The sequence below is a fragment of the Zea mays genome, chromosome 1 (genome assembly GCF_902167145.1).
Source record: "Zea mays cultivar B73 chromosome 1, Zm-B73-REFERENCE-NAM-5.0, whole genome shotgun sequence".
NCBI classification, from domain to species: domain Eukaryota; kingdom Viridiplantae; phylum Streptophyta; class Magnoliopsida; order Poales; family Poaceae; genus Zea; species Zea mays.
This window is the reverse complement of record NC_050096.1, coordinates 228,614,139-228,625,156: the sequence shown is the minus strand read 5'-3', so window position 1 is coordinate 228,625,156 and position 11,018 is coordinate 228,614,139. Positions and strand designations below refer to the sequence as shown.

General features: G+C 45.5%; 1 protein-coding gene across 1 annotated transcript; it reads right to left on the bottom strand.

Moving 5' to 3' along the window:
• Nucleotides 1–6,436: 6,436 nt before the first annotated feature.
• On the bottom strand, nt 6,437–9,729 carry LOC100285862 (O-succinylhomoserine sulfhydrylase). Its single transcript, NM_001367227.1, has 2 exons — nt 8,882–9,729; nt 6,437–7,280 (listed from the first exon to the last, which is right to left on the bottom strand). Exons 1-2 carry the CDS (start codon nt 9,666–9,668, stop codon nt 6,646–6,648), a joined length of 1,422 nt encoding a protein of 473 aa, NP_001354156.1. The 5' UTR covers nt 9,669–9,729; the 3' UTR covers nt 6,437–6,645.
• Between the last annotated feature and the right edge of the window lie 1,289 nt (nt 9,730–11,018).

The following is an 11,018-nucleotide window of genomic DNA, read 5'->3' as shown; positions in this document are numbered from 1 at the left end:
GAGCCAGGCAAACGACGTGAGGTGATTGCGCTTCGAAAGAACCTAGCTAGCTAGATGAGATGGCCAAAGTTCACCCTTGTTTATCACCAACTTATCTTGTCGTGTGGCATGCATGTTTGCTCTTTTCAACGACGATAGTTTTAGATTTCATGATGAAGCCATTCGCTACACACCGTCCAAAAAATAGGTTAACTAGTAGAAATAACATCCACCCCACAATCTGCTTCGCGGCGCCGGCGAGCTCGCCTTTAATTTGAAAGAACCTGCACGCAGGAGAGGAGAGGACATACCACAAGATTGGTATTTGGGCCATCTCCATGTTACGAATCCACTCTGGGCCACTGTAACTGGCGTTGGGCCTTCCTTCCTTCACGCTTTTTTCCTGCTACACGAAAAATCATGAAATTAGACAATGTACACTATCATCAATCATCCGTAACTTTTTCTTTGATGTTATGTCCGCTTGACAAATCATGAAATTAGACATTGAACACAGTAGTCTACTGTTGTACGGGTGATAGTCTCCAAGTTCATGTTTCGGTTACACTAATTTTGAGAAAAAAATACAAAATTGCCAGGCACCAAACCCAGCCGTGCATTGAAATCAGAGTATCAAAGCAAAGCTACCTTCCAATCTTCCATTATACAGAAATCAACAATAACACGTAACATCTGCTCCTTTTCCCCTAGTATATATACTCCATCAACAGAACTTTTGTCAATAGCATGTACCCATGCAAGTGGGTGACATTTGGTAAATTATGGGTAACCATTATGTTGGGGGAAATAAAACTGTTTTACCCAAGAACTATTGGCTTACCCAAAAGAAACGATTGCCACTCGAATTGAGGGCGTGTTGCTAACTAAGGACATGGCACTGCTAAGTGCTAATAGACACCACATCAAGCGCGCGCGCGCACACACACACAAAAGGTTCAGAGAAATGGAACATCGCAGCCCTCAACACTAAGCATGGAATGAATTTAATGGGAGCAACATACAGCTCTCAACACTAGTCATAAATCCAATTCTAGGATTGTCAGGTCACTACATCAGAACCACTGTTTCTATGGAGGACCATTTCGGATCGTTAACCACATCAGAGAATTGTTCCGGAACTTTAAATTTCTCGGCTTCTCGATCATGCATGGCAAAAGCAATATGATCCAGAGCTACTACCTTTTGTATAATTATTATAATCGACAGCATTCACTCAAACAAATCCAAATTTCTTTTTTTTTAAAACCCCTACAAATGTGCATGGTAAATTTCGGCCATATTTGTTTCCTTTCAGGATTATATAATCTAGCTTATGGATTACATAAGCATCCAATGACCTAATTATGGAATATCATAATTTAGATATCTAGATTATATAATCCACCTAATAATCTATATTGTTTGTTTGTCTCTCAACTTATTTAAGCTGGATTATACAATCTAGATAGTAAACAAATGAGGCCTTAGATCGTTCACCCATGGTCACCTAAAACACTATTAGAGTGAAGTTTGAATATGAGTATAAGGATGATAAGCTGCTGGAGATAGCCTTAGACTTAGCTATATCAACTCATGCTGCCCAAAAATATACATAGTATAAGCAGAAATAGCAAGGCATCTAAAAATGGCATTTGTGGGTTAGTTCATCGTGGATCGATCCATGCTAATTCCATGTAAAGGTTAGACATGATATAGCTTACTATTGCTAAAATATCCCGGTGGGTGTTATAAAGACCTAATTTAGTTGACGATACCATAAGTTGGTTACTTGATCTCAATTCCTTGAAGACGTTGAGAATCAAGGCAACATAAGTTAGAAATGGGGACATTCGTCCTAAATTTAACACTTCTTTTAGAATGTTAATGCGAAGGATGAAGATCTTTATATGTGAATGTAAAAGGAAATGATACGTAATGGAATAACATTGTACAATGATGTATAAGAACTTATCTCCTTTGTCTTAGCATTTTCGTTATGTCTCTCATTACAATAAATGAATCTACAAGCATACCTCCGGCTTTTAGACAAAGGGAGGCATGAAGGATATTCGAAGGCTAAGCGGCACGAAGCTATGGCCCTTAAAAAGTACTTTAGGTAGGGCACTGTTCATCTATTTACAGAGGAAATGAACCGCCTTTGTACAGATTTACAATAATATCCATCAAATTTTTAAATAAGCTGTTTACAAATGATATCAGGACAATAACGTATTTTCTCCGTCTTCGGCTTTGCGGACCTCAGTTCTCAGCCCACTTTGTTCAGTAACCTCCCCTCTAGCTCGTGCCTGAAGCGCTATTGCCTTCGGCCGCAATCTTTGCTACTTGCGTACATACGAAGCATCTTTGTATACTGCTTTAGTCGAAGGTTAGCTTCGTCTGCCAGTAGAAATATTCATGAAATACACTTATTCATGTCGAAGCAACATGTTAGACAAATGATTGTTTCTTCGTAAATAAGTGATCTTCGGCATAAGAGACCCCCAACAACATACATTATATGCTGGCAAATCATGAAATCGGGCAGCTGAGCAAAGCAAACTTTTAAATTTTGTATTTGTATATGGTCAAGTGAAGCTTTCAAAATTGATCTCTTATAGTTTCAATGTTTGGGGGTTGCTATCAAAACGAATGATATTGTTGGGCCTTATTTTCCTCCTCACAAAAGGAGTCGGACAAGGTGACCCTTTCTCTCCGCTGTTATTTAACATCGCGGCCGATGGTTCAGCTTTTTTATTAAAAGAGCTCAAGTGACAGGTCTATTGGTGGGCATGGTGCCTCACATTATTGACAAAGGATGTGCATGCCTTCAATACGCAGACGACATTATTATTCTGATCCAGGATAGCCTGGAAACGACCAGAAAATTGAAGTTCATATTGTTGCTCTTTGAACAGATGTCGGGTCTCAAGATCAATTTTCATAAAAGTAAGGTTTATTTGTTTGGTAGTTAAAGCTAAAGACAGAAGTGTTCTTTATGTTGATATCTTCACTTGTCCGGTGAAATCTTTACCTCTCAAATACCTTGGGATCCCTATTGATAAAAAGAAGCTCTGTGCCTCGATTCAAACTGAAGAAAAGCTTGAAAAAACTGGGTGTTTGGCAAGGGAGGCTTTTGAGCATGGGAGGAAGGCTCACTCTGATCAATAGCTGACTTTATAGTGTTCTTCTCTATATGTTGTGAAGTTGGTATTGAAAAAAAAAATGGACAGATATAGAAAACATTTGTTGTGGTAGGGAGGTGGCGAAACTCGTAAAAATTCATCTTGTTAAGTGGGATACAATTTGTCTCCCAAAAATCAAGGGGGTCTGGGTGTGTTGGATCTCTCTCATGGACACCAGCTAATTAGCTAAGTGGATATGGAAATTGGAAAACTCAAGTGGGTTGTGGCAAAAAAATTGTGGAGGCAAAGTATATTAAAGGGAGATCGGTCTCCCTTGTTAAGGAAACAGAATGGTTCACATTTTTGGAAAGGCATCCTTGGGACCAAAGAGGTTTTTTTTTACTAACACATTGTAAAAAATCCATTGGTGTTGACGCTAGCTTTTGGAAAGATTTTTGGTGCGGCGATCGCCCCTTGTCTGAAAAAATTTAAAAGGTTGTTTTCATCTATCTTACAATAAAGACATTAGTGTCAAGGATGTCTTAGTTTCCAATTTCCTTAACCTCACCTTTAGGAGGAGGTTATCTGGAGAAGGGGCTGAGAGCTTGGCAATTTCCTTAAATACATATGTGGTTCACAAGTTTGTCACATGAAAAAGACAGGGTGGAATGGTTGTAAGATAAAAAAAAGGTTTTTTCGGTTAGATCGTTGTCTCTGGAATGCAGAAGCGGTAGGGACTTGGTTCCATACAATTTTGGAACAATTGGATCTATACCATTAAAAGATCCAAACTTTAGATATATATCATGGACCCCACATGTCATTGACTAATGTGGACCCACATGTAAGTGAGATAGTAATGGTATGGATCCAAAGTGGTGATCTTTTAATGGTATGGATCCAAATTTCCCTACAATTTTATATGGAAAACGAAGATCCCTCATAAGAATAAAGTTTTTGATTGGCTGGTTTTGAACAATAAGGTTTTATCCAAAGTGAATCTGCGCGCTAGAGACTGGGAAGGTCCACCGAGTTGTTCCTGTTGTGGGCTGCTTGAAACGACAAATCACATTTTCTTTGAATGTCCAGTTAGTTGCTTGTTATGTCTGGATCGGAGAGTTGTGTAGAACGCGTTGAATATCCATTGCATTCCTGATAATGCTGAATTCCTTTTTTTGGTGATTGGGTCAACAGGTTTAACAAAGCTGATAGAAATCCACCCGATTCTTGTTAGCTGTAGCGCTATGTTGTGGGCCATCTGGAAAGTTAGAAACGATCTCTGCTTTAACAACAAAGCTGTGATTGATCTCTGCTCTAACGCCATTTTTCTTGTGTTGTTTTTTGGTTGGACGCCTCGGTGATTCTTCGGAAAGAGAAGGAAAAAAAAAGAAGCTGGCAGAAGGAAGCCAACGGATTAGAAGCATGGCTAAAGAGGTCTCGATTTTGGCTGGCCCACTTGGACAGGCGGATTTGCTAACTGCTGGGCGGGCGTTCAATCATCTCGGGGTTGGGGGCATTCTACGAGTTCTGCTAGTATCTAGCGTTAATCGTTTCAGGCTGGTAGTTTGTGTTTGTGTTCAGTGCTGGGATGTTCAGTCTTTGTAATAAGGACTTCTTTAGTTGCCTCGTTCTGTCTGGTGTTCAGACCAACGGTGTCTGAATAGGTTTCCCAGATTGACTGCCTAGACAGTGGTTGCCTAAGTGGGTGTTTGGTTTTAGGGACTAATCTTTAGTCCCTTCATTTTTATTCCATTTTTGTTCCTAAATCATTAAATATGGAAACTAAAATAGAGTTTTAGTTTCTGTATTTGGTAATTTATGTACTAAAATGGTATAAAATAGGGGGACTAAAAATTAATGCCTCGAAACCAAACATCCCCTAAGTGAACTTCGTTTATGCTTGGGTCTTGTAAGGCTCTGTGAACTATGTTTCCTATTTTTTCTTAGGTCCCGTTTGTTTCCTTTCATTTGGAGGAATTAGAATCTTACTAATAGAATAGTTTATTTTTTTAGAATGTGACATTCCACCACTTTCCAAAGTTATCATATAAGCCTATCTCAAATTCATGAGGTGAGATATAGAAATTGATTCTATAAATTTACATGTTATTTTTCCGATGTACAACTTATAGCACACTCATCTACTTGCTTCGCTATAACATAAATGTAGTATATAACTATTTCTATCGTATGATTTAGGATAATATACAAATATATTACATAAATAAATATATAAACTTAATTAGTTTTGTCTAAATTATAATTATCAAAATGGAATTCAATTCCAACGAAACAAACGGGGCCTTAATGGAATAGGGGGTTCTCCTCCTTTGTAAAAAAAAAGAAGCTCGAATTACCTCTGTTAAACCAAAAAAGGGAAACCGTGTATCTTTTATGACCTCACATTTCTGTCTGAATTCTTCTAAAACACGACATATATACTACAGTATCCGTATAACTGAAAAGTGTTAGCGGATAATTCAACACGTTGTCGATTCCTATTTCTTCACCTGAATTCCTGATAGTACATTATAGCTGAATCAGGGCAGATTTTCGGCGGTTCAGTTCCCACTACGGAGCATAAGTGAAGATCAGATGGAACTGAAAACTGTGTGTGATTCATTGGGCGTTCGTCTCATCGCATATATATATATGGGGCTGTTTGGTTTGTGGCTAAACGTGCCACACTTTGCCTAAGGTTAGTCGCTCGAATTGAAGAACTAACCTTGGGCAGAAAAGTGTGGCAAAGTGTGGCAAGTTAGTCATCAAACCAAACATGCCCTACGCGTGATTCGAAGATGACGCCACACTACCGACGCAGGTTGCCATCAACTTGTGCATCTGAAAGGCACAGTTCCTAATCTCCTATCCCATGGCAGCTCCAAAGAATGTCTTCCAAACTGCCTGATCATGTGATGTGCAGGAACCTGAATCTCAGTACCAAGAGAACATGGCCAGACAATGGTGTCAGACGAGGGTAGAGGGGGCGGTTTCGTTGCTGAGTTCAGATCTTTTCTACTCGCCGCAAAACCCTGCTTTGCTCGCTGATTTAAATATAATAGGGTTGCACGCTATGCAGATCTCAAGAAGCTGCGTATGTGTGTGTCTATGCATGTTTCTGCAACCATGAAGCCAAAGATCCATACAGTGACGAATCTAGCCGAAAATATTGTCGGGGTCATCAAGAGCAGCTTTGCTATATTATACAAATTTTTATGAACTTTAATAGAGTTTTTCTAAAGGATTTATAAAATTTATCGGGGTCGGCTGACCCCGATAAACCCCCTAAATTCGCCCCTGGATCCATATAATAATAGAGAGTAAGGAGGACACCGTTAAAGACAAATCCCATTTATTCAGGTCCATTCCCAGGTTCCCCAGAGATCGAGCCGCTTGCACTGGCATATCGATCCATCTGAACCAGAGGGATCAGATGGTGTTTAATATTCTTGCTTGAATGGCACTAGTAGTATATACACGAACACGACAAACACAAGTCCACAGGCCATGCATGCACGCACGCACGCTCGGAAGCGCAAGCGCGTCAGTGCTTGCGGTGGTGGTTGTTGGCGGCTTCGGGGCCGTCGCGGTCGGCGGCCTGCTTGAGGTGGTGCGTGGGCGTCGGCGTCTGCATGAGCGCGAGCGCGCGCTCGAACTGCGCCCAGCGCTGCTCCAGCGTGCCGTTGTAGCCGACGGACATGCGGACGAGGCCCGGGGAGATGCCCGCGCGCGCGCGGTCCTCGGGCGGCATCTCGCTGCTGGTGCTGCTGCCGGAGCAGGACATGAGCGTCTCGTAGTAGCCGAGGCTGACGGCCATGAGGCCGAACTGGGTGGTGTTCTGGAGGTGGTGCATGAGGCGGTTGGCGCGCTCCTCGGTGCCCATGTCGAGGCACAGCATGCCGCCGCAGCCGTAGCCCGGGTTGCCCATGGCGGCCAGGCGCGCGTGGTGCGGGTGGCCCGGGAGGCCCGGGTACAGCACGCGCAGGCCCAGCCCCTGCATCCGCTCGGCGAACGCCAGCGCGCGGCGCGAGTGCTCCTGCATCCGCAGCGGCAGGTGCGGCAGCCGCTCCGACAGCTCGAACGCCACCTTGGCGTTCATCGTGGGGCCCAGCAGCATCAGCGCCCCCTCCTGCAGGTCCATCATCGCGTTCACCAGGCTCGCCGGCCCGCAGATCGCGCCTGCATGCAATGCAAGCGTTTAGCACATCAAGGACAGAGACAGACGAATGATATGAGATGAGATGAGCACCACCACATACTTCTATGCAGGCACTACTGTACTAGTGCGATGCGTGGCAGGTTTGTTCGTTTGCGCTTGCGCTGACGGGGGCGGGCTTGGCTTGGCTACGATCTCGTGCACGCGCCAAGGCGTGATGGAGGCCTGGCCAGACGACAACAGGCGGGCGCGGTCACGTCCTGACGCCATGCGGTTCGTCGTACGTGGCAGGGTCAGGAGCCAGGACAAAAGCCACGCGGTGCAGTGCACTACTCCTACGTTGCACACCCCAGCAGCAACGCATTATTGAAGGAGCGGGGGTGCAGTGCAATGCGACGAAAGAAAAGTTGCAAGGAAAAAAAAAAAGGCGCGGCAGACAAAATGATTAGACGGTGAGCGGCCAAACACGGGGATCGGCAGAGGATGGGTCGCCGGCCATGCTGGAGGCCCCGCCGCGCCCGTCCTGGCCTTGGCCAGACCTGACCTGCCACACATGGAGCGTGCCAGGCACAGACGATGGGGTGGGTCACACCACGTCACGTTCCCGCGGCCAAGGGGATTCTAGCTACGTGACTAGGCGAGACCAACCGCGCCCGCGTGACTCTGTACCTTGTCGCTTGGGGCCTTGATCGTTGTCATCGTCGTCGCCTTCGCATCCAGTCTCCACATGTAGGGAGCGCAATGCACGTCAGTTACAAGTACAGGGTGTGTTCTGCCTATTTTTTTTGCCTATAAAAATATGTAGGCGGTCACGTAACTCCGGTCTATTACTACACCACTATTTTGTGTATTCAAAAACATTCAAATAAACAAAAACCGCAGCAAATTGTGTTAGTCGAGAGCGCAGATCAGCTTAGCGATCTGAGCCCAGCAAAAACCCTGACAATGGAACTTTTGACTAGACAATGTAAAGGCGCACGTGCTTCCTCCGTTACCAAATTGATCCACGGCTACTGGGGATAGCGATGCCGCGGTGGACACATGTGTCATGTCGTAATCACTCATGTACGGTCTGCCGATTTATCCTATTACCCCGGTATTTATTATTATATTATAGCAATAATCTGTTTGACCGGTACGGTAATTTAGGGCTTGTTCGTTTGTGTCAGATTATACTTGAAATTGTTCCAGCTAATCAAAGTTTATATAAATTAGAGAAGCAATCCGGTCAGGAAGCGTTCCGACCCACCAATCCGGCACAAACCAATAAGACCTTATTTTGACATTTTTTTCATGTACAATCCCCCCCTCCCCCGCTCCAAAGATTCCATGTGACCAAGGCCCTAGCTTTTGAGGCCCCAGCTTCACTGGAACACAGTCACGTAACCGTACCATGCATGCCTAGCTATCGGTTTTCTATCTGCAATTTGCAAGTGCTTTACAATAACCACGCATGCCTCCCACTAATGCAGCTAGGTAGGAGTAGCCGAGTAGGTTTTCCAACCACACAGACCGTCAGCGAGGCGCGTTTCTAATTTTATCGTTGCATGCACACGCCACGCCGAGTCGCCGACGACGCGGGGACAGGGTCGGAGGATATAAATAGGATAGGACGTGTCCTTACCGGCGATGATGTCGGCGCCGCCGCTGATGAACTTGGAGACGCTGTGGACGACGACGTCGGCGCCGAGGCGCGCGGGCGACACCACCACGGGGGTGAAGGTGTTGTCCACCACGAGCTTGGCGCCGGCCTCGTGCGCCACCCGCGCCAGCATGGGGATGTCGGCGACGGCGAGCGTCGGGTTGGACATGGTCTCCACGTACACCACCCGCGTCTCGCCGGGGACCACCGCGGCGCGCACGGCGGCCTCGTCGTCGGCGTCCACGAAGGTGGCGCGCACCCCGGAGGCGCGCGGCAGGAACCGGGCCAGCAGCGCGTGTGTCCCGCCGTACAGGCACCGCGACGCCACCACGTGCCCGCCGGCGCCCACCAGCTGCATCAGCACGGACGAGATGGCGGACATCCCGGACGCCGTGCAGTAGCCCGCCTCCGTGCCCTCCAGCGCCGCCATCTGCCGCCCCAGCGCCAGCACCGTCGGGTTGAAGTGCCGGCTGTAGATGTACATGTCGCCGCGGTCGGGGCCCAGCTCGCCCGCGAACAGCCGCCGCATCGTGTCCGGCTCCATCACCGTGAACGTCGCCGACGCCTCGATGGACATGTTCACGCCGCCGTGCTCGCCGAACTCGTGCCGCGCCGCGGCCAGCGCCGCCGCCGGGTCCGCCTCCCGCCGCCGCGCCTTGGGCTTCTCGCCGGTGGCGCTGCCGTTGTTGCTGCCATCGCCGAACCCGTCGTTGCCGAACGGGCGCTTCAGGGTGGCCAGCTCGGAGGCGGCGGACAGAGTCTGGGCCATTGGGACGGGGACCGTGCGTTGTACAAGGGCAGGAAGTCGGGCGGGCCTGGGAATGGTTTTCAGAGCGGTGCGGGGAAGGGAACATGAGGTGATGGGCAATTTATAGGCGATGCCAGGATCTTCTGTGGCTGGGAGACTCTCGATGCTGTGGACGGCTGTGAGCCGCCGGCCGCGGGCGCGCTGGAACGGGCGGTGGATGGAGGAGGGGGTATGAATCGGGCCCATTCCACGGTCAGGTGACCAGGCTACAGATTGTAACGTTGGGATGATATCTTCATGCTAACTGTAGCGTCTATACGTTATGGTACTGTTAGGCAGCAATTCATTGAGTTTTAAAAGATGCAGGGGGCAAAATCAGGTTTTGGTTATTGCACTGTATGTGTATATCCAGCCAAATCAGATTCAATTAAAATTAATACCAGTCGCACCATTTAGATTGTAAGATATTTTAGTTCTTTCTCCAAAAATTATAACTTTTGCTATGCACTTATAATACTCCCTCCTTTCCGAATCAAGAATTATATGAACCCACTAATTCCTTAAAACTACTATTATTTTAGTACAAAGATAGTACATTATATCAAAAAATCAAATTGTTTTATAATTTAAAATAGAGAGAGTAAGTGTAATGAATATTGTGCGATGCGACATATAAGGCTTTGCTTAAAACACATAGAAATAGAAATAATAGTTAGTCAGCTAATAAATTATTAGTTGAGTTAAGCCAACTAATGAACTGTTGGTTAGTTGTGAGTTAGCTAAAAAAATAGCTAAGATATTAGCTGAGAGTGTTTGGAACCTCAACAACTAATTATAATAACTAATTATTGTTTTTAGAGGTTTCAAATAGGGCATAAGAAACTAGACTGGACCAGGCCACCATGACATAGTGTACGACTAACGGCAGATGGACCAGTTTAGTTACTTTAGGCTTATTAATGGCGGCTTTATCGTGGTTAATGATTGAGCTTAACAATCATGATTATGGCTTTGTGATGTCTAGGAGAGGATTGATAGAGAAATTAGTTCACTTTCATTTCTATCTCCTCCAATCACGAATGAGATTTAAGTTTCCAAACTAGTTTTAAAAGGGATGCTTATGTTCAGTCTCACACATAAACATGCATATATAGCACTAGGGATGAAAACGGTCGGAAACGATCGGTAAACGCTATTATGGTAACTTATATATTGATTATCTTTGTGACAATAGATTAAATTGCTCATTACATTTTGTTGTTCCATCAAGGCTAGAAATATTTACATCTCTTGTTGTTTTGATTAAATTTGTCTAGTGTATTTTATTTTAGTCAAAAACGTCTATTCACCCCCTCTAGCCGGTGTCCTAGA

What these genes read in the sequence shown, in the direction of transcription:
- LOC100285862 (NM_001367227.1), bottom strand. Translation starts at nt 9,668, where the DNA reads ATGGCCCAGACTCTGTCCGCCGCCTCCGAGCTGGCCACCCTGAAGCGC. An exon ending in CGGCGCCGACATCATCGCCG is followed by an intron (nt 7,281 to 8,881) that starts GTAAGGACACGT and finishes CATTGCATGCAG; the next exon opens with GCGCGATCTGCGGGCCGGCG.